The 21,804-nt window shown below is 39.3% G+C and overlaps 1 protein-coding gene across 1 annotated transcript; it reads right to left on the bottom strand.

The window, feature by feature from the left end:
• Positions 1-990: 990 nt before the first annotated feature.
• Positions 991-3,570, bottom strand: hsd17b1 (hydroxysteroid (17-beta) dehydrogenase 1). The gene is made up of 6 exons (XM_031729965.2): positions 3,373-3,570; positions 2,945-3,106; positions 2,681-2,860; positions 2,439-2,532; positions 2,163-2,346; positions 991-1,718 (listed from the first exon to the last, which is right to left on the bottom strand). Exons 1-6 carry the CDS (start codon positions 3,467-3,469, stop codon positions 1,566-1,568), a joined length of 870 nt encoding a protein of 289 aa, XP_031585825.1. The 5' UTR covers positions 3,470-3,570; the 3' UTR covers positions 991-1,565.
• Between the last annotated feature and the right edge of the window lie 18,234 nt (positions 3,571-21,804).

Here is a 21,804-nt window from a genome sequence, read left to right as displayed (position 1 = left end):
GCTGACACTTGAAAGTCAGCATGCCTTTAAGTGTTGCTGAATTAAGTGGCTATGAGGTAACACAGCGAGAAGAGGTGGTGCAAGATCCATTTAAGTATCTTCGAGAGTGGAATTAGGGCACTTGAGAAGGGAAGGGTTTAAGAAGCACCATTAGTCTTATTAAGGACAGGTCAGAGACTTCTAGGTGCAGACAAGATAACCTGTCTCATGTTAGAATAGGAACTACTCATGGGCTTTACAACCCCAGACTGAGCCAGACACAAGGAATGGATGCTGTGCCAGCTGGCCCTCCTTCAGTCTTTATACATTTAACTTTACAGAGTTCATTGCTTTAAAAGCTAAACGTCAGTATGTTAAGATTATCCCTGTAATCTATTATAACACAACAAGATTTTTTTTACTTTCCTTAGTATTTAAAACTCCTTTTATTTAAAATGGAAAGCCACTCAATGCCGTTCTTTGTTTCCCTGATCTTGAATCATAATTTCTATTAGCGTTTGTCTTTTTTAATGTCACTGTTGTGTAAAGATGTCACTGAAATAGTATTTTTTGTACTTGCATTTTAGTAGCTATATATAATCGTTGACAGGCCTGTAGTCAATCAGCTGATAGATATTAGCATAAACCCTTTGTAATGGGTACATAAGAAAATTTGCCTACAACATACAGGCTTCTGGGATAAAACACACTTGTTAAATTTCCAGTTATGATGTAATTATCTATAAATTAGGTCATTTGTTTGTTTTCTGTGGGAATATATATGATCAGTGGACAGAGCTAGGAGTCAGGACTAGCTGTATAAATGGAAACTGTTGCACAATTTCACTGTTTCACATAATCCCTTACATAACAATGAATACTTATGAAATATGCTTTATGATACTTTATCTGCATTATCAAATAGTCACAGCAGTTTTCCCTTACTACAGACAGAGATAATGTGCAGGGGCCACAATAGCACCTGTAGATAAATTCACAAAAAGAATACAAGCCAAATTATTCAAGTTATTTCAGGTATTTAAAAACTTCATTTATTTATGTATTCTTTACATATTTATGCCAGAATGGGAAATTTAAAGCAAGCATTTAAGCAAGCTATAGAAAAGAAACATATAGTGTCTGTCATTCATACAGAAGTCCCCTATATGACCATTTGTGCTTAAAACAGCAAATCAAAAATCGCCTACGACAATTTTGCACACAGTGTTTTGACTTTTATAATGAATGCAGTGATTTGGAGCACGATAGCCCCGAGTAAAAATATGCAAGCTAGTGTGGGTGGAACTAGAGGAATGCAGAAACTGCTCTATCACTCAAGCATCAGGCATAATGCTTATCAAAAATGTCTCCACCAACTAGAACAGAGTCTATTTTTACATTTTTGTTTTATGATAAGGAGTACTATGTTTAGGCCTCACACAAAAATAGCACATGGAGTAGATTCTGTGAACTCTACTCTAGACTGTGTTTCAGGAGTCAAGGGTATTTGAGCAAAACATTAACCTGTGTACATAAAGTAAAACCGGAGCAACATTTACACATGAAGTGGTGCAGTCATTACAAAATTATTGCTCCTCAGTTGAGAAAATGATTTTGCTCATAGCACTGATGTATGATTCATCTGGTTCTGTGACCTTCAGTTGGGTTACAGGTGCCCCAGTAGTGCTGGTGAAGTATCTGAAGGCAGGGCTAGGTGACTGGATGGCATCTAGAAATACCTTCAGGAAAAAACAAACACATAATAGTAGACACGTTTAGAGATTTAAATAAATTTTATGCATATGTGTGTGGTCACTCTTTTATTTGAGCTCTAAAATGATCAATGTCTGGGTTAAATCACTGAATGATTAGTGTTGAGGGATGTATTAATTTTATTTTAACAGACCAAAGAAAACGATTCAGTGTATTTTAAAATGATTTAATATTATTTAAACTCCTTTCTTATTTTGCAAGCCAGCCTGCAAACATAATATGTTCTTTCAGGCTGTGTATTGTGGATGTAAAAGGCCAACTATGGACAACAATTGTCATACTTAAAATGCATTGTCCCTATAAAATCAAGCAAATGTAATTAAATGTTGCCACTGTTTAAAACATCAAATAGAAAATGAACTCTTTTCATTGTTAATGAAGTCATGATTTTCTGTAAACATGGAACATACCTTCACAATATCCTCAGTGTCTTGTGCAGCATTTTGGAAAACAGATCTACAGTGCTGCAGGTATTTTTCATACAGCCTTAGTGTCTGGGTGTCAACCTGTTGGAGAGATGTATCCCCAAGCTCCGTCTTCTGCAGGTTGACCAAGAAGTCGGTGTTGACTGGACCACACTCAATGAGACTCACACTGTAGGATGTAGCATTTGGACTTGACAATTTGATACACACAAGTAGTCTTTGAACTAATGAGACAACATGCAGCCAACTTATGAAACTTACTGAATGTTGAAGTGTTGCAGGAGGATAGCCAAACTCTCACATGCTCCCTCTATTGCAAATTTACTGGCACAGTAGACCTCGTTAAATGGGAGCCCTATAAGAAACTCAAGAAGCTTATTTTGGAAATTTTATGCATGGTAACAAGTATCAACATGATCTAATTATAGGGTTTCCATCAAATCACTACAAAAACTGCACATGCGGAACATTGTTGACATTTCTCAACCATCTGCACTTCTCACCATGAAGGCCTCCGGTGCTGCCAGTGACCAGAATGCGTCCCTGGCTCTGAGCCTTCATCTTTGGCAGGAATGCCTGGATGGTCTGGATGGTACCTAGGAGGTTAACCTCCAGGATGTGCCTCATTGAGTTCAAAGACTGCACCTCCAGTGGCCCCATCAAACCCACACCAGCATTACACACTGTAAATAGCGAGGATAAGCACATTAACCCACTCAAATCACATTTTCCAATCCTAATTGGAACACACTGGCACGGGTCCATACCCAGAATGTTTATGCGTTTTTCCACAATCCTATCTCTTGCATCCAGGATGGACTGCCGATCGGTCACATCCATTTGGAGTATGTCCAAAGTGTCCCTGTGCAGGCCTTTCATGCTCTCTAAAAGACGCTCCTTTTTGGACAAGTTTCTCATTGTTGCATACACTGAACAGAAAGCTTCAATTAATGATGAGTTTAAATGTGTATGTAAAAAGGAATTTACAGAGTTGACTCCCAAGGAGGTAAATGGGTTTCACACAACATTTAATTAACAATGCGCATGGAAGATACATCTGCTAAGTTATTTGTGTAGGTCACACAAAATTGCATAGTATAATTCATCTGAGTGGTTTTAATGGTTCTTAAAAGCCAGTCTTTAATGTAATGTATATTCTCAAGGAGACGGTTGACACATAAACAGCTCTGGTTACCTTTGAATGTTTTGTCCGGGTCTGAGGCAAGCCGGACAGCCAAGCTGAGACCGATCCCCGAGGAGCAGCCTGTGATCAGCACCACCCTTTTATCCATGGAGCCTAACTCACCTACATAAAAAGAGCAGCTGGAGCAAAGTGAGGAGGATGAGCCACGGAATAAAATGGAGGCATCTGAAAACTCTTCTCGGTGTTTTTACATCTTACGCTATCACAAGGACATTTAAGACTAAACATCTGCCCATTATCAGCCACCTGGAGTCCTTCTATTTTTTTCTCATGTCCTTGTTGATATAGTTTCATTCCCTCCACCTGAGATGCGTGGAAAACAGATTGTCATGTTTTTGGGTGGATGATGAAATTTCCAGCAATATTCTTAATATAGACTGGCTGGGGAAATATAATAAGTGTGTGTGCATTTCAGAAAAACATATTAGTTTAGAGAAAGGACAACATTGTTTTTTAACATATTAACAATGTGTCATTTTGAACGGCACCAATGACATGAGCACCAGGTGGCAGCAAAACCCCGTACTGGACCTGTACCACACAACTAAAGCCACACTGACCTCTGGGGCCTTGATCGAGGAAAAGAAACATAAGGCTCACAATAGTGAGAAAGGGGACAATGGAATTTATTTTAGGACATCAAGTCATCAAGTTTAAGTTTTGTTCATTAAGTGCTGTTCTCATAAGGTCGTTGACTCACATCCTGTTTACAGATTTGTATTGGGTGAAGGTCTACGTATTCTGTGCTCCACATGCTACACCAGCTGATAAAAAAAACCTCTCTAAAAATGGTATTAAATGACCCTTTGAGAGAGATTAGAGTTTTCTTTTGTACTGTTCGCACGTTTAAGGATAAGCTTCTATAATTAGAAGCTGCGTTAAATTCAAGCAGAAGGGAAAAAATCGAGTGTTTTCATGCAAAGGTGTAAAACCAGTCTAACGTAATCTTCAGTCTTGTCACCTTTGTGTTTGGAAAAGAAGCATTTCCAAGATAAAAACTGCAAACTAAATGGGTTTTTTAATACTGGGAGGAAATAAACGAGGAAGTACATATATTTCAATTTCAACAAGGATTCTGTTCAGGTGTTTTATCATGCAAGCTCTTAATCCTGATGATTAAATTAAGTTAATATTTGCATAGGCGTGAGTTTTAAATAGGCGCCCAAGAAAGTATAGATAAGATATATTAAAAATTCAGCAACCATTTAGCGATCATGAACTGTCAGAATTTACAATAAACTTAACGTAAATTTTCTTTCTATTCAGAACCAGCACAAAATTGTTATTAAGAATCATACAGTGTATTCAATTCTACTGTTTCTTTAATGTCTCCCTAAGTTGTTATCATAACATTTGCATTCTTTTACAGCTGAGTGTTTCTGGTAAGTCAAAATAACTTGCATCTCTATGGAACATTTCAGCAGGCGGATTTAAAAAGAATTTCTTATGTTGATGGGACCAAACCAAGTAGGAATTTCCTGCCATTTTGTTGCGTTCCTCTCCTTGAGATGGCATCAGCTTGGCTGCTGTCCCAGAGTCTGTGGGACAGATAACAGCAGGCCTTGAAGCTCTTTCAAATATCTTAAACTCCCAAGCATTGTTCAGACTCTTGTACTGGCTGACCTCAGAAATTTAACAGGTTTTATTTTGCTGTATGCTTTATGCATGCCGTATGCACATATGTTCATATGTACGTTGTTATAGTTGTTGAATAAAAGCTGATGAGAAGCATGGAACTTTCTGTGGCTGCTATGCGCAAATGCCATTGGAAAATGAAAACTGATTATGCATGCATCTTTTTCTGTCTCCTTTAATCCGAAATGTACAGGCTGCACGTCCTCCATTAGGTGTCTCTCAGTCCACTCTGGCAACGTGGTACATTCTATCTCCCATGGGAGGTTCCTGCTCCACATGGCCTACAGGCTCCCTTTGGCCCAATAATTATCAAGACAAGGTCTAGTGGAGGTGCACACTGACCTGGAAAAGCCTTTAAAATGCCTGTTAAGCTGGACCGGCTCACAGCACTCAAAGTAAACAGACTTCTGCAGATCTCACAGCTGCTGATGGAAAAAAACAAGGATATCACACATACAGAGCTGTGTCTTTGTGGCATTTTTCGGAGTCTGCAGTTGAGGTTGCAGGCTGGCCTTCTGCACTGAGATCACAGGGCAAATAGTGAAAGAGCTACTGTATATAGTACTTAAGGGGGAAAAGCATGCCAGCCTGCTCCTGTCTGTCTGTTCATGCGCTCCCCTTGCGATGGACTGAGAGTCACATTGAACTTTGCTGTTCCACAACAGGCCCATGTGATGTAGACGCAGCAGGGTTTCAACGGCAGTGAGTGGCTTCAGAACCAGATGGGCTCAACAGGATATCCCATACGAGAGTAATGAGCAGAAGTGAAAGAGTTGAAGACGTGTAGTTGTGGTTGTGGTGAAACTTAAATGTCACGCTATACCTGATAACAAGGTTAAATGAGGCTTCACTGGGGGCGTTTAAAGTAAACTAAGTAGCTTTCTCGACACTTTTCCCTCTTTATATACGTGTAGTACAACACAAAAAGATTTCGAGGCAGGTATATTAGAGCTTCCTTACCTGTCATGCCTTTATGTGAGATAATGTAATCTCAATAGTTCTCCAAAACAACAGTAAAACAAAAGTCTTATGAAGTTGTCTTGAGGCTGATACTTGCTAAATATTGATTGATGATATTGGGGCGCTCTAACATCATTACATCTCTTTTTTTGTTTGCTTCTCTGTAGGTTTTAAGGACATGCAAACCTGCTGTGACTCTGATTCTTATATAGGTCAGGGTTTTCTGTGTCGTGTTGTCTAATCAAAACTACAGTCAGTAAAAAGTCTTTGCACAGTTGATGCAGATAATAAAACGAACGCTGTTCCTTTGAAGACAGAAATGCCACACAAATGGTATAATTTGATCGCCGTGTCTCGTGTTGTCTACATGCCAGTAGATAATGTGCCTAAGCTGTTTTGATTTTATTTGATTTGAACTTTAATTCCCATCCAGCCACCTGAAAGCTTTTATTTCACTCAATAAAATGTGCACGTGTAAACTACAAAAATAAGTAAACTGTCCGTGTGTGGGAGTCATTCTGGGCTTCTGTCTGTTGCAGTTGGCTTTATTACTCATATGTTTCAGGAAAAAAATAGACGGTATCCCCTGTCCTGTGAAACCAACTGCACAACTGGGACCCAAGCGAGAGATCGAATGTATTCCCCATTCTGAGAATTCATCCAGGAAGATAAAACCCAAACAGTCTTTATATTGCATGCCTGCTTAAAAACTGCCAACTGTTGAGAGATGTGGCTTTTGCGAATTGTTCCGTTCTGACAACCTTGGAGCTCATGGCAGGTTTGCTTCTGTAAAGACCAGTTTTTCACAGTTTTTCACATGGTAACATACTGTAGAGGCAGTGGGGCTTACTCGGTCCTGGTAAAATCATCATAACTGAAACAGGAGAGGATAAGTGGAAAGTATGAAGGGTTTTGAGCTCACATGTACTGAGGCTGAATCAACACATTTTTGCATTTTCTGATGTATAGAAGGTAAACTATTTTAACACAAAAGCTCATTATTTACTATCCTTTAAAAATTATACTGTTGTAAAAGTTTTATTCTTAAGAAATCCAAACAATCAAAAAGCATTACTGGTAAACAAGCTGTACTTCCATAATTCAGTGTGCTTGCTGTGAGTCAAGGAAACAAATATAGACATCAGTATTTCGGATGAAGGCCATTAAAGTAAAGGTCATAAGGTACAAGTTGCATGGGAGGACATTATATTTTATACATGTTTTGTTAAATTTTTCTCAGAGATTTTGATATCAGAGATCTTTCAGGGTTTTTTTTTTTTTTTTAAATGACCCCGTTTGACATGAGGCTCTACGTCAGCCGTAACCCAGATGGCCATTGCTTGACCTGCCGGTTTGGCATTCCACGGGACCCATTTGTGTATAAAACCTCTGCAGTCCAGGAAATGTCAAGCATTGTGTCATGGGAAATGTCTTCTTGTCTTGGATTAACTTTTCTAGACATTCTTTTTCGTCATGACATTGAGGACATCCTGTTCCTGTTCTCTTCTGGGCCTTTAAGCACTGGAGTCTGTCATGGGACTAGACCTGGCCTGTATTTAGTTCAGTGGACTGATATCTTAGTCGCATCTTGAGCAAAATGTCAAAACAGCACAGTGTTAGCGTGTACGCTGTGCCTCCTGCAGCTGCACCATCATGAAAACTTGTTTGGTCGACAGACATAAATCTATCTGACTTAGTATCAAAAGCTTTCTCTGCTGTGAGATCTAACTCGTTAGATAACATACACAAGAAATGGACAATCAAAATTTTGATTTTGATCAAAAGAGATTTTTTAAGAGAAACTCCATATCCAGCTTGGTGGAGATCATCAAACGTCAAACTAAAGCCTTAGAAATGAATCATTTCATAAATATTTGGTGGATATAGTGAGAATGCCCTGCAGCAGATATTTCAGCGTTTTAAATTCTTGTTCAGCTTGCAGTGTCTTTGCTCCAGGTGCAGCTGGTGAGAAACAGCAAGCAGCCCATGCATCAGTGTTTCGCTGTGATGTGGTGATATAAAGCGATGTCTGGTGTGTCAAGGCATGTAAGTGACTCAGGTATGCTGGTGTATCTCTGATACTGTACAAAAAGAGTTTGCAGCAGTAAAGGCAAGCAGAGAGTAACGCTACCACTCTCACTTGGCACAGATGCTTCCTTTTTCCTTCAGTCTGCACTTCCTCTTTCTTCTAATTTCTTTGGGTGATTCGCTTTTTTTATCTGAATCATTTCTAAATAATGCTTCTCTATTAGCATTGTTATCACGCTTCCCACACGCACTGATGAAATCAGGAGCACACCCACCCCACACCTGGTTACCTGGACGCACTTTGTTTACAGTTAGCCTAGAAACACTGTAACCAAGAATGCAGGCATTGCATTATGCATTGTGTTAACAAGTAACAGCTCATTCGCAGTACACTCCTTTTCTCTGAAACTGCAAATGTGTTTTTGCATTTTGCACTCACACGTGCCTCTGCCTTTCTTTTTCCGAAGCCCTTTCTTGTTTTCTCATGTGCAGATGCTTACCAAACCCACTTCCCCTAACTCTCAAATGCACATAGTTCACATAGTTCTCAGCTGTCAAGATGGGCAGTCTTTAGACCAGAATATTGAAGTTTAATTGCAAAGTTTGCTTTTAGTGTCTGTTTGCGTGTAAAACGGGTCTTTTTCTGAGTGACAACCGTTAACGTTTTATTGCTTTTCTGTTTAAATGTAAGCTCTAGTAAAACTTTGGCACAGAGACAGTAACTGTCGCGCTAAGAATTAAAAGAACACTCCCCAGGACACACCAAGGTTATATAATATTTTTTTGTAGGCTTTCAGCTCCTAGGAGCCAAATTTCATGCACCTGTGGCATGCAAACCTCTTAACTATCGGTGTGAGAACGTTATCTATTCTTTTTCTAATTAACATATTTAAATGATCGTGTTTTCTCACCACCCTTTGTCACATTCTCTCAGTACGGGCCTTGCATGTCCCTTGCATGCAAAGTACTTCTTGTTATTAAGAGAATAGGGAGTACTGTTGTCTAACCTCATTTCTAACATACCAATTCTGGTTCAATGTTTTACCTGTCGCCATGGTTCTCTTTTTTGGTGTGGTCCTTGCCTGGTTTGTTTATGCCATATTTGAGAAAAGGATTCAGTGAATCAGAGATAGTCATGCCCTCCAATGAAAACAGATTAATCCATTTCCAAATGACTCACAGAATCTCAGTTGCTTAGAGTATAAGGGTGAAATTTGCTTTTCTATATACAACTATTGTTTTTCTGTTCACTTCCTGTTTTGCCTCCTGTCACAATTTGCTTCATCCTTGTCAGGATATTTTTTAATGTTATAAAAGTTAGCTTTATATATAAAATAAATCAGTTTATGCACAAAAGAAGTACCTCACAAACCCTACAAATAATCATGTGTAAAAATATTTTTTAATGCTAATATGCATTTCTGTTATATGCATTTAGAACTTTCCTTTTTAATCTGGCCTATTGTTTCTCAAAGTTCTGACGTCTGAGTGCCAGTGTACTGTTTTTTTAACCAGCAGTGTTGCTTTAGTTAACATGTATTTGTTGAGAAGAGCTGAAACTGCTGTATCACATCATCACATACCTGTGGGCTGCTCCTTGTGAACCCTGGACTTAGCCTAAAAACTAAGAAGAATCTGATGTCTTGTCAAACAAAAGACTGTAATTAACATTAAAATCCAAACCTTGGACTAAAAATAGGAATCCGAAGAATAATATTGTGCCTTTTATGACCAAAAAAACCTCCTTAAATGAATGTTTGTATCTCAAAGAAACCGAGTTGATTAGACGTGTTTGTTATTTTTTGCCTGAGCGAAGGATGCATTTAGAAAACATTCCCAAAGAACATCTGGGTCTTATCACCTCTTCAGCATCATTTCCTCCTCATAAAATGACCAGGAGCCAAGTCCCTAAAGTATGTTTGTTCTTACTGTAAATGGTGCTACGTGCCTATCACACATAACTCTCTATTATGTCATGTCAGTGGAAACTAATATTATTACTAATGTTAATCTTTTCTACTCCTCCTAATATTTTGCCCATGCTTGAAAAATTAGTTTAGCTGGAGTCAAAGGCTGAGGTACAATTTGACAGTGATAGAAGGGGTCACTGTGGCATGCTGGTGAATTTTTCACACACCCTTGTTGTAGACAGCGGTTGAATATGTCTTGTAGTTAATGTGAGGAGGGAGCAAAGGTCAAAAAAAAAGCTCTGGGAAACGTGCTGTGCTGCATGATCCTCTGAGAACTGTAAAACTCATCTAACATGAGCAGATCACTCAATTATATCTGGGACAAATATTTTTGCTGACAGTCTATCTTACTTAGTAATTATTACATAAGAATTTCTGGCCTATAATTTAGGTTTGGAAAGATGACTTCTATGGAAGCAGCAGATAATATAGAAGATGGAGGAGAGAAGCCCAAAAATATTGTTGCTTACGGTATATGAGGTGTTTGTTTTTCACAACTTGCCACAGCTAACAAAGCAGGTTTTAACTGACACGCATGGCATTCTTTCATCGTGGGCATGACTGGAATGCTACAACCTAATAAGGGCATAATAATGAGCTATACTGAGCTCAGTAAAGTTCCAGCTTCCAGTTTCTATTGTGTGGAACACGATGAACTCACTTTCACATTCCTTCAATATTTACTGCTCATTTAAGGATGGTAACAGGATTAGAGTGTCTGAAAACATGGGTGGTGATCGCGTCCTTCACACCCTTGCATACTTACAGTAAACGGCTTGGTTAACACCTGTGTTTCCTGACTTGAGAGGTTCCTTTCATTCCTTCTGCATAAAAGAACTTCAATCACAACAGAGTGACTATAACTCCTTCAGTACCATCATTATGTAAATGTACCCAGTTCCTGGAATAAAATGGTTCTTGTGACTTATAAATATATGACATTGATTATATAGGACCTCATTATATATTTTTAACCCAAGTTAAGTTTGCATGTACAGTCACTGGTCACTTTGATAGGTACACCTTGCTAATATCAAGCTGGAACCCCCTTTTGCCTGTTCTGCTTTCTCATGGCATAGATTCAACAAGGTGATGGAAACATTGGTCCACATTGACATGTTGTTATAATCCAGTTGCTGTAGATTTGTTAGCTGTATATCCATGATGGAAATTGCCAGATTGAGATAATGTGAGTTTTGCGACATGGTGCACAATCCTGCTAGAAGCAGCAAGTTTTTAGCTCTTAGGAGTAGCACCGAGTCTTCCGTTGCTATCCCATGTGCTTTAAGGTTTTGCATGCTGTGCATTCAAAGATGCTCTTCTTCATACCTTGGTTGCAACAAGTGGTTATTTGAGTTAACGTCACCTTCCTATCAGCTCGAAACATTCCTGCCATTGTTTCTGACTTGAGCAGGGTATTTCACCCAGAGAGCAGCTGCTCACTGGATACTTTCTCTTTTTCGGGCTATTCTCTGCAAACCAAGGATGGTTCTGCAGGGAAATACCAGTAGATCAGCAGAATCTGGTTTGTCAGCACATTGAGCTCTTAAGCCTATCCTGGTGTCTTATTTTGATCCTTCGTTTGTGTTTTTCCCCTGATACCATTAGTAGTTCAAAGTCCATTAAATAACTTTTCTTCCCCATTCTTGTGGTTGTTTTGAACCTCAACAGCATCTTGACCATTTCTATGTGCGTAAGTGTATTGAGTTGCTGCAGTGTGATTAGCTGATTAGATACTTGTCCCAGCAAGCAGTTGAGAAGAAGCGTACCTAACAAAGTGGCCAGCGAGTCCATGTATATAATGTATGTTGGAATGACAGAATCTTTGATACTTATCTGATTGTATCAGGATGTTCTTGCACTTTCTAGAAAAAATTATTCAAATAATTTCAGCTTGAGATTCAGAAGAGATAAAGCTGATCAAAGCAAAGAGTAAATACACCTCTGGGCCTTATCCATGTGAGCTTTGAATTAGTTCAATTCATGACTATCTTGGCTGTCTGACTCTCAAGGCTTAGCCAGATCATATGACCAGTCTGTCTCCGCAGTCTTTGATCAGTGCTTTGGTTCACAAACAGCAGCAGACATGTTGTTCTCCTCATTAATCTTCCTCTTTAGACAAAGGTGAAAATGACACTAAATGGACCGGAAAGCTCTTGTGTCTGATTTGGGAATGTTATGTTTTTGTTTGAAACCTTAAATTTCTTCGTGCAACCTAAGGCAAATAATCTTTCACAGGTTCACACTCCTCATTTAAATGGTTATTGTTTTAAAGACAACATGATATATTAAAAAGTCTTGTTATATAACTGCAAAAAAAATCAAAGAAACCGTGAGCTTGTTTTTACAGTAAACAAATAGAGTTTTTGTTTTCAAATAACTCATCGGTCTTCAGTGCTGATGTATTGTGCTTCTAGTTTCAGTCAAGTTTTAGCTTCTATTTTTCGACCATGGCTTTGTGTCAGCAGAGAGATTCCTTAAAATCCAGCACATGGGTGCTGCATTCTTATCGTCCCTCCATATTGCTATCGCAACGTTCATGTGACACAAATATTCGAAAGCTGCAGTCACAGACTGAGTTGTTTCCTGTCCCCCAGGGGGTGTGAGAAAAATGCTCACTGAGCTCAGAGTTATGGCCAGAGAGGCGAATGTCAGCACAGAGCCAAAAAAAAAACCTCAAAGTGACAATGGTGTCTTCTCTGACAGACGCTTCGCTCAATAGACGAGGAGGAGCGACAAAAGAGCAATTCAGTTTCTAATAACACAAGAGTCGCTGTCTATAACAAATCCTAAGTTGTGAATGAAGATAAGAAGGCGTGCAATAAAAACATGACATTTCTGGAATAGAACAAACAGGTGGAGAGATCGCTAACCCAACATATATACCGTGTTTAAAATCACTAGAATTAATTAGCAAGGTTATGTTAAAACCCAACAGATGGCACTAATCCCTGTCTTCATCTGTGGGGTTTCAGGGGTTTTGAATTAGAAGAGGGATTGTCATGGGTGGGTGTTCCATCAATGTAAGGGTACGCCCTCAGTATGGCCACAGACGTTGGCTCGAGGGTGGTTAAATCAGTCTGACTCTCTGGCAGAATGTTTTATGTTCCTATTCAGTCTGAGGAAGGAGCTGTAGACCGCTGGAAGCTGGACACTCTCCAACTCTTTGCATATTGTTAGGAGGGCCATTCGTTTTACATTTTCTTTTGCCAGTTTCAGTCAGTTAAATATTTCACTTCTTCTAATCCTTCACAGGATTGTAAAACTACAGCTTCACCTGAGCACTTTAGTGAAATGGCACACAAACCCTATTCCTTCCTGTGGAAAATTAGATTGTTACTTACTTTGGGAAACGTTTCATTCATTAGTGACCGACTTCTTGTCTGATTTGTTATGTGGTCAACTAAAGCTAAGGTGGTAAATAAAGAACACAAAGGCCCGAGGAGACATATAAATATCTGGCTGTCGACATGAGCTGTAAGTCATAGTTGTGGGGTCCTTAAGTGCTAAGCTGATGGCCGATGGAAACACTCACAGCGTACATGCACTTTAGAGTACATGCCTCGCTGGGAGGTCTTGTAGAGGTAAAAAAGCCAAAGAAAGATAGAAGGAACAGAATATTAAATTATGAGAGTAAATGAGCAGCTGGATTCTCAAGTCCACAAGGTTCTTGAGCCAAATTGTGAATTCAGCAAAACTGAAAAAGTTTTGGTCGTATGAATGAGAACAAAACACAGGAAACAGTAGCTCGCTACAACAAAAAGAGATGAATGATCTTCGTAGAAAAGGAGGAAGTGGTCCAACCTCTCTTCATCTTGATTTCTTCCATCTGAGACTTGGCAGAAAGTGAAAAAATAGATTTATGAGCTGTGGATCAGGTTCCTGCAGGACAGTTTATATGAAGAAGCACCGGCATTTTTGTTGCATGAATCCAATGTATGTTTGTGCGTTTTGCTTATTATAAATGTCAACTCTTTTCCATAGAAGACTTGAGTATATCTTGTGAGATTGCCAGACCCAAATAGAGCTAAAAATCACATGACCAGTTGTCCATGAAATGTGCTCTATATATAGATATAGATTCATTAGTCCTACAGGAAGATTTTGATGGTTCACTTATGCTTCTTCTGTACTTACCATGATGCCAAACACACAGGGAAGAAAAATCCCAATCTAACAGTCAATTTTCCATTTGGTACTTTAACTTTAGGAAAAATGTTCGCATCCTTTTCCTTACAGCTATAAATCCTTTTGACTTTAATGGCCCAGTGGCTTTTGTTTTATCAAAGTCCTTCAGAAACATTTTTAGCACAATTGTTCATAAAAAAGTAGCACGACCAAAAGTATGAGACGGAAGACGGGCTGATTGCAATTATTGTTTGACATTTTTGTTACTATCCTTACTGCTTTTAGGTCCACTGTCTTATCTGACTGTTATACAGAAAGACAAAGCCATACTATGGCAAAATATCACTTAGTGTACCTCAGGTAAAGATTGAGGCTGGTAGTAAAACAAAATCTAAGTGCCATATAGACTCTATATTAATATGGAGAGACTATTTGTTAACCCAAAGCAATTGCCAAGAAACCAGTGGAGAATTAAGGATCCTACTTGAATTATTTTGTATCCCTGAGTCAGAGATATGATGCTTCCCTTGATACTAATATGGCTGTAATCGATAGTTATAAGAGTGGCATGCGTGGCATTTGCAGAAAACAAAGATTAAATATCGTCTGACCTTTGATCCCCTTATCGTGTTCATCACGCAAGTCACAATGAGGCAGCATAAAATACTGTTTTCTAGGTCATGTGATAAAAATAAACAAACAAAATACATATATACATATAGAAACACATACGCAGGAGCGAACAAATCAGTAATATGTATAAGCATACCTTCACCTTTAAAGTTTTTTGACTATTTTATGGTGTCTGTCATCATTTTTGCTTATGTTTCACCTTTTAAAGATAAAGTATTCCCATAAACTAAAACCACAATCTCTCTCCCCAATGGCACTGTGGTGGGATGGATGTAAGGCCAAGAGGCTAACCTCTTTAAAGATTTACTTAGCTGAGGTTCAAAGCATTTTTCTCCTCCCACACACATTTTCCACGGACAAGAAAGCAAAAAGGGTGCTTATTAGATTTGAGCAGAGTTTGGCAAGTCCCCATATAGTTTTACACTGAATATTATTTACTGGCTGACCTCATCACCTCATCAGGTGACAAACAGGGCTGTGGCGATGCTGTTGGGAAGTGTGCGTGCATGCGCTTTTAAGGAAGGAGATTGCTGGACTGTCACCATGGATACGCAAACAAACACAGAGAGCTGGCACGCTTCACCAGGTAATCACTAGCACTAAGCCGACCTTTGACCCCTCCCTTGGCTCGGATGACATATGGTCACAACTACCTGGTGTCACGGGAGTCACTGAGCTGTGTGAGCAGCAGTTTGTAGGCTGTGGCTACACTGACAGGGCAGCAGATTTAAGTACAAAATAAAATAGCTCTGATCTGCCGTTTTTTTCTCATCGGTAGTCTTTGTGTATCTTCTAGGCTGGGAAATATTTCTTTACATGAAACAAATGCACTACAAACATGTCAGGAAATTCCCTCTGCATGAGTTTGCCACAACAGACAGGATACAAACGTCAACAAAAGTTAGTTGCTGATTCCCTTATAGACAATCTTCTGTCTGCTAAAACATCCAAGTGCTTATTTAGAATTTGTAGTTTAGAGGTTTATGGATTTAAAAGACACTTTTTCTCTGCTTATTTTCTCTTTTAGATTGTGTTTTTCTTTAATGATATTTCTGCACGTTTGACGAGCACTACCCTCATTTTTTAATATCCCAGACCACAAACTACCACCGCCACCCTCTCCTCCTATGCTCAGTTGCCAGATAAAATACATTTTTCCATTTCTCTCCTGAGTCAGACATTCTGACATTTTGCTTCCATGTTTCCTCGGTTTGCTGTGTCTTCTATCGGCATCTTCTTCTACTCAGATTCTGACATTTATGTCACCTATAGTCCTCATAACCTCCTTTTAGTTTTATCATTCTCAATCAAACCAAATTTCCGACACCATTTTTATCTTCCATTGCTCGGAAATCACATTTGTCAGACTGTGACTGTTTTTTTGTTTTTTTTTATGTCATGAAGTCCCAACTGAGAAAACAGCTATTTGTTTTTGCTTAGAACCCTCTCTGATAGGCTTCTGATGGATGGCTGAGGCTGCAGAGCTTTGATGACTAATATTTTTCATCTGGTCCATGAAGGTGTTTATTATTGAATTCTCTAAAGTTATGTTTAATCCTTTATCAAATGAAGTAAGTGGTGTTTGGAATAAGAAGGTTCAGTAAATTGAGCTTTGACAGGATTTATGTCCCTGTTTTTAGATTAATGGGACAATGATGTGGCTGCGAGGGGGGAGGATCGAGACCAGGGGGAGAAGCAACAGCTGAGAAAGCCCTTTCAGTTTCTAAGTTGGTCTGTGTTGGTCTGTGTTGCTACCTATGGTTAAGCCTGGCAGCATCTGTTAACGCCCACACCCCAATGGCCTTTAGGGTGGTGTAATATCTAAATCTGTATATAGCTATTTTGACCAAACTAGCCTGGCATTGTTAAACTGCTTGCAGCAATTTTCATGGGGGCTCAGAAAGAACTGAACAAGCGGTTGCATGTATTCTATACTTTTTGAGAGGGACATAAAAAGCCAGTACTGTGAATACAGCAATGACTTTTGATTTTATCTGACCATCACATACAGGTCTTTTTTAATTCATCTGCCTGCATAAGAAAATCGACTGTTTACCACAATCACTGTCTTTACGTGTGAACAGTATCAGACTGGTACACAGCTATAGTTGCAATCCTTTAACGGATGTGGCAAGAGATCTTCATCTTCATACCTGAGAACAGCTTTCATCTTGTCTGCGTCTCTGCCTGCTCTTCCTGCACTGCTGTTTTGCAGCAACCCACACAGAGCAGAGCACGCTCTCAAAGAAAACAAATCAGTTGCCACAACCAGTCTGCAAAGAGCCAACTGCATATTTGTGGGGATAAAAGATGCATTTCACACTCAAGTTTTCCACTGCAATCTTTGGATCTACAATTTAAACACCAGCTCTACCCTCGTGCCTTAACATCGTGTCATTTTTTCCCTCTTCTGGTCAGGAGAGATGTGCTAAAGCTAGAACCCATATGTGTTGCCCCTTCTAAAAAATCTGAGTTCATTGAATGAATAAGTTTGTTTGAGAGTAGGAAGTTTGCTAAATGCACTTTACCCTTGTTGCTAACTCCAACACTAAAGAGCAAAATATGCATCCAAGCATGGAAAGAGGAATTTAGTATATGGAGCTCTGCTAAAATCAAGAAACAAGAAAGAAACAGAAATAAAAATGATTTTAAATATTTGGGTGTTATTTGTAGTAAGATTCACAGTATATGGCGCTTTTTGCTTATTTTTCACATTAAATAACAATTAAATATGTCTCATGCATGCACTGCATAAGACTTATATATACTCCCTGGTCCCTTCATTAGTTACACCTTCCTAGTACCAGGTTGGATAAGCTTTTGCTTTTAGAACTGCCTTAATTCTTCAACCATATTGTTGTAATAACATCATACAGCTGCTGCAAATTTATACAAATCTCCCATTCCACCACATCCAAAAAGGTACTCTATTGGATTGAAATGTGGTGACTGTGGAGGGCATTTGAGTACAGTGAACTCATTCTGATGCTCCAGAAATCAGTTAGAGACTATCTGAGCTTGGTGACATGGAGCATTATCTTCCATCAGAAGATGGACACAGTGAGCATGAAGGGATGGACATGGTCAACAACAGTTCTCGAATATTTGCTCTCTTTCAAGTCATGGTGTAAATGAGGCATAACAAAATATCCTTTACAGCATTACAAGGCCAGCAGACACATTGGAGGATTGATGCATGCATTTGTGTTGTTTATGCCAAATTCTTACCCAACCATCCAAGTGTTGCAGGACAAATCAAAAGACGTCGCAGCAGAAATTGAGACTTTTACCAGACAATGGTTTTTAATTTTCTGTTGTCCAATTTAGGTGAGCACATGTAAGCTGTAGCCTTAGTTTTCTGCTGTTCTTCTGCTGCTGTAGCACAGCTACTTTAAGGATTGACATATTGCCTGTTCAGATATGCTCTTCTGGATATTTTGGTAACAACAAGACGTTGTTGGAGTTAATGCTGCCTTCCTGTCAACTGAAAGCATTCTGGTCGTTCTCCTTTGACCTCTAGCATCAACAAGACATTACTGCCCAAAGAAGTGCCGCTTGCTGGAAGCTTTCTCTCTTCCAAACCACTCTCTGTAAACCCTAGAGATGTTTATGCAGAAAAATACCAGTTTTTAAGCACTTTCTGAAACAATTAGAGCAGCTCATTTGGTACCAACAACCATGCCGCATTCAAAGTCATATAAATCCCCTTTCTTCCCCATTTTGTTGTGCCCAGTTTGAACTTCAGCAGGTTGTCTTGACCATGTCTAAATGCATTAAGTTGCTGATATGCTGCATTATTGAGCTGCTGAAGAGGTGTACCTAATGAAGCAGTAAGCGTAAGTCTTAGAAGATTAAAACCTTTGGTCCTGGAGGGAACGAGACTGGGAAATTGTTTATTTTGCTGCCAAACAAGACAATTTAGAATTATGTTACACCAGAAAGATTAACTGTGTATATGGTTTGCAATAACTCTGCTTATTTGCAGCACCCAAGGGACTGCCTGTTCTACTTAACATAACATTAAGGAATTATTTGTTTGCTAAAAAAAAAAAGAACTTATCGGCTTTACAACAAGGTGCAAACAGCCAACTAATCTGCGTCTACCTACAGTAATCTATCATTATAGAGTAACACGATAACTGAGTAGGGGATTTTTGATAAGGCCACACACTATTTCTCCTACAGGCCTGTTTTCTTAGCGTTGTACTTCGACTACAACCACCGCAATGAGCTCTTGATCCTATCCCGATGCCTTATTTTTATCCCCCTTCAGTGTTTTTCTCAGTTGCCAAAAGGATTAAGAACCTATCTTTTAATACCGCTCGAACGTCAACTGTGCACGTCATCCTGCAGTCCTGAGGTGATTGACTTCCAGCACCAGCGTCTGGGAAACCACCGATTCATCCCTGTGAGGAGATGTTTGCATTTTTATTAACCACAGTGGGTAACGCGTTAAGCAGCTAAATCATGCAGCGGTTTTGGACTATTTAGTTTTATGAAGTGTGAGACCTTTGCTGTTCCGTTCAAACTGAGGTCACTGCGAAGAGATTGAAGATCGCACCAATCTGTGATCTATGATCAACACCATCACGCTACTGTACAAATGAAAAAGTTAATAAAAGCATGATGTCATGTGTTAAATGGGACTGCTGCTAGCCTGCCCTCACCCTGCTAGTGATTAGCTCTCTACCCAAGCAAAGTGATGCCTGCTATTAAACTCCTGGGTCAAAACATCAGTTGCTCGCTAAGGACAAATTGCACAACTGATCCGATACATAGTGAAGCCCTGCATAAGTAACCAAAGAAGACAGGGAACGCCTATAGACTGAGGTGAGATTACCCGCCTGAGTCTGAAGCCATTCATTATATGGAAACCTCTCTCTGCATAAACAATGGTTTAGAACTAAGAACCATAAACAGAGAATTAAGGCAATAAGCAGTTTTTATCTATGGATTTGGCATTTTGCAGCCCACATATACTCCTTTAGTTCTTGTTAAGAAAGCTAATTTCTTACGAAAGTTTGATTCTCATGAACTGCTTCTTCTAGGAAAGAGGTTATCAGCAACCATCAGACTTTTTTTCATTCACAAGTAAGCAAAGAAAGAAATCAAAGAGAATCAACAAACGGTGCATGATTGAGAGCTCTTTGACAAAACCAAAAACAGGGATAATGCATCAGTCAGACATTTCCCTCTGCCACATCACGGCATTCCTCATTCAAGTCATCTCTGCGTTACAAGCCAAGGGTGGAAACAGGTTATTGTGGTCACTCAAACAGAAAGGAAAAGTCTGGGATCTTATCAGAGTATGAGGTCTTTATATAACTGTACTGCCCTCCGAGCGGTCTCATAAGGGAGCAGCAGAAAACATTCAATAGCATTGTGTCGCTGAGTCACCGGAGAAAAGCATTTATGTAATGAGAATCCCCCTTTAAACGATGCCATAGGCAACAAAAAGAGGAGACAAAGGACATCTTTGAAAATTCTGACAAAAGACAGTCTGTCTCTCTAACACATTTACCTAATGAAGGCATAAATAAAGCTTAGCCCGATTCTTAAATGTTCACATCTTTGTAAACATCCTTTTATTTCTCTGGGTCTCCAGGAGCTCCTGTAAGAATCACAACGCCTCTGCTATCACATCCCTGTTTGAGGATGACTGCACGTGTGATTTATAAAAAAGTGCATTTTTAAAATGACAGTGACACTGTAGAAATAATTTGTTAAGTTGGTCAGAGAGTATGTCACTGAATCGGCAGCTCACCTCAACTTTACAGAGCTAGCGTGCTGCAGCTCAAAATTAAGCTATCTAGCATGCAACTGTTGCCAATCTCAAAGCATCATTAATAACCAGAAAAGTTCCAAAAGCCACATTTGACTCCCCCATCAGCACAAAATGGATGATAAGCGCACTTAGTTGCTTGCTATTGAACATAATTGAGCGCATATCCGCTAAAGAAGCAGATCAAAAGTTAGCCGAGACTAAAAGCAGAGCTAAAATTGAGTATCGAATGTACATCCAGCAGATGAAAAGAAACACAGCCACAAATGAACGATAACACTATTGCCCCATAAGTGTGGAACTTGTAAATGAATGCTTGTATTGTATCAGCGCTACTGTGATTTTAAGAAATGAATGGCAGTGAATGCCCCCACCACCAGAGAGAATACGAACTGAGGGGAAAGACTGGAACGCGATCACATACCCTTGTGCCCTATCAAGTCCTGACTGGGCCTATTTGTTACAGTGGCTCTGAGAGGGTTTTTGCGTTTCCCAGGTCATGGTTGAACTTCTCATATTTATGTTTGTCAAACTGAAGGCTGGCAGTCTAATTTGCTGGTATGTGTTTTCATTAGGTCTCTGGGGCCGAGTAAAGCTCCTTCGCTAACGTGGTTTCTCTGAACTTTAACCCCGGCTTTAATGGGAAGCCTGGCACAGAAGGTGGGGTTAAAGGGGGGTCAAGACTTCAGTAGGTCCACTTAGAGTTAAGGTAACAATTTGAGGAGGCATAACATGTTATGTAACCCTGTCGCTACACACTAATGACTCGGTAGAGTCTGAGGAATGTGGTCTTTCAATAGGTGTCTTTTACATCAGTTTCTGTTTGTGGAAACAAAATTAGCTTTGGTATGGTAAGATTGGACAAATCCTGCTCTGTGTGCTAGATAAGAGCTATGTAGGGCATGTGACCCACCACTGGAAAAGTAATCAGCCACAGGCCATAAAACCAGTACAGAAAAAAACTGTCATACTGTCATTTTTTTAAACTCTATCACTGATATTCCCTCAAGGCAGAGCAGCTATTAATTTCCTCACTGAAACAGGAATGTAGGCTGGTAGGAGTCTTTCAAGGACTTTTAGAGAGGACAAAGCTGACAAAATTGCTTCCATCGTTTATTTTATCAATAGATTTTTTTAATAAGTAGGTCCTATATTTGCATATCTAAAATCTAAAATAATAACCAAAATATTAATTGATTGTATAAGTACTGGTACAATCAAACTCCCATGGTTATGAAGTCTTAACATCTACTGGAAAGAACACCAATCGTTTTGATAAAAGCAAAC

The sequence above is a fragment of the Oreochromis aureus genome, linkage group 4 (genome assembly GCF_013358895.1).
Source record: "Oreochromis aureus strain Israel breed Guangdong linkage group 4, ZZ_aureus, whole genome shotgun sequence".
Classification (NCBI taxonomy): Eukaryota; Metazoa; Chordata; class Actinopteri; order Cichliformes; family Cichlidae; genus Oreochromis; species Oreochromis aureus.
Note: the sequence above shows the minus strand (reverse complement) of the source record. Positions and strands in the feature narration are given on the sequence as shown.

Excerpts from the sequence above, each read along its gene's own strand:
- hsd17b1 (XM_031729965.2), bottom strand. The coding sequence starts at position 3,469 with ATGGATAAAAGGGTGGTGCTGATCACAGGCTGCTCCTCGGGGATCGGT. Across the intron at positions 2,347-2,438 it reads CTGCAACACTTCAACATTCA|TGTGAGTCTCATTGAGTGTG; the intron begins GTAAGTTTCATA and ends TACATCCTACAG. Across the intron at positions 1,719-2,162 it reads ACACTGAGGATATTGTGAAG|GTATTTCTAGATGCCATCCA; the intron begins GTATGTTCCATG and ends TTTTTCCTGAAG.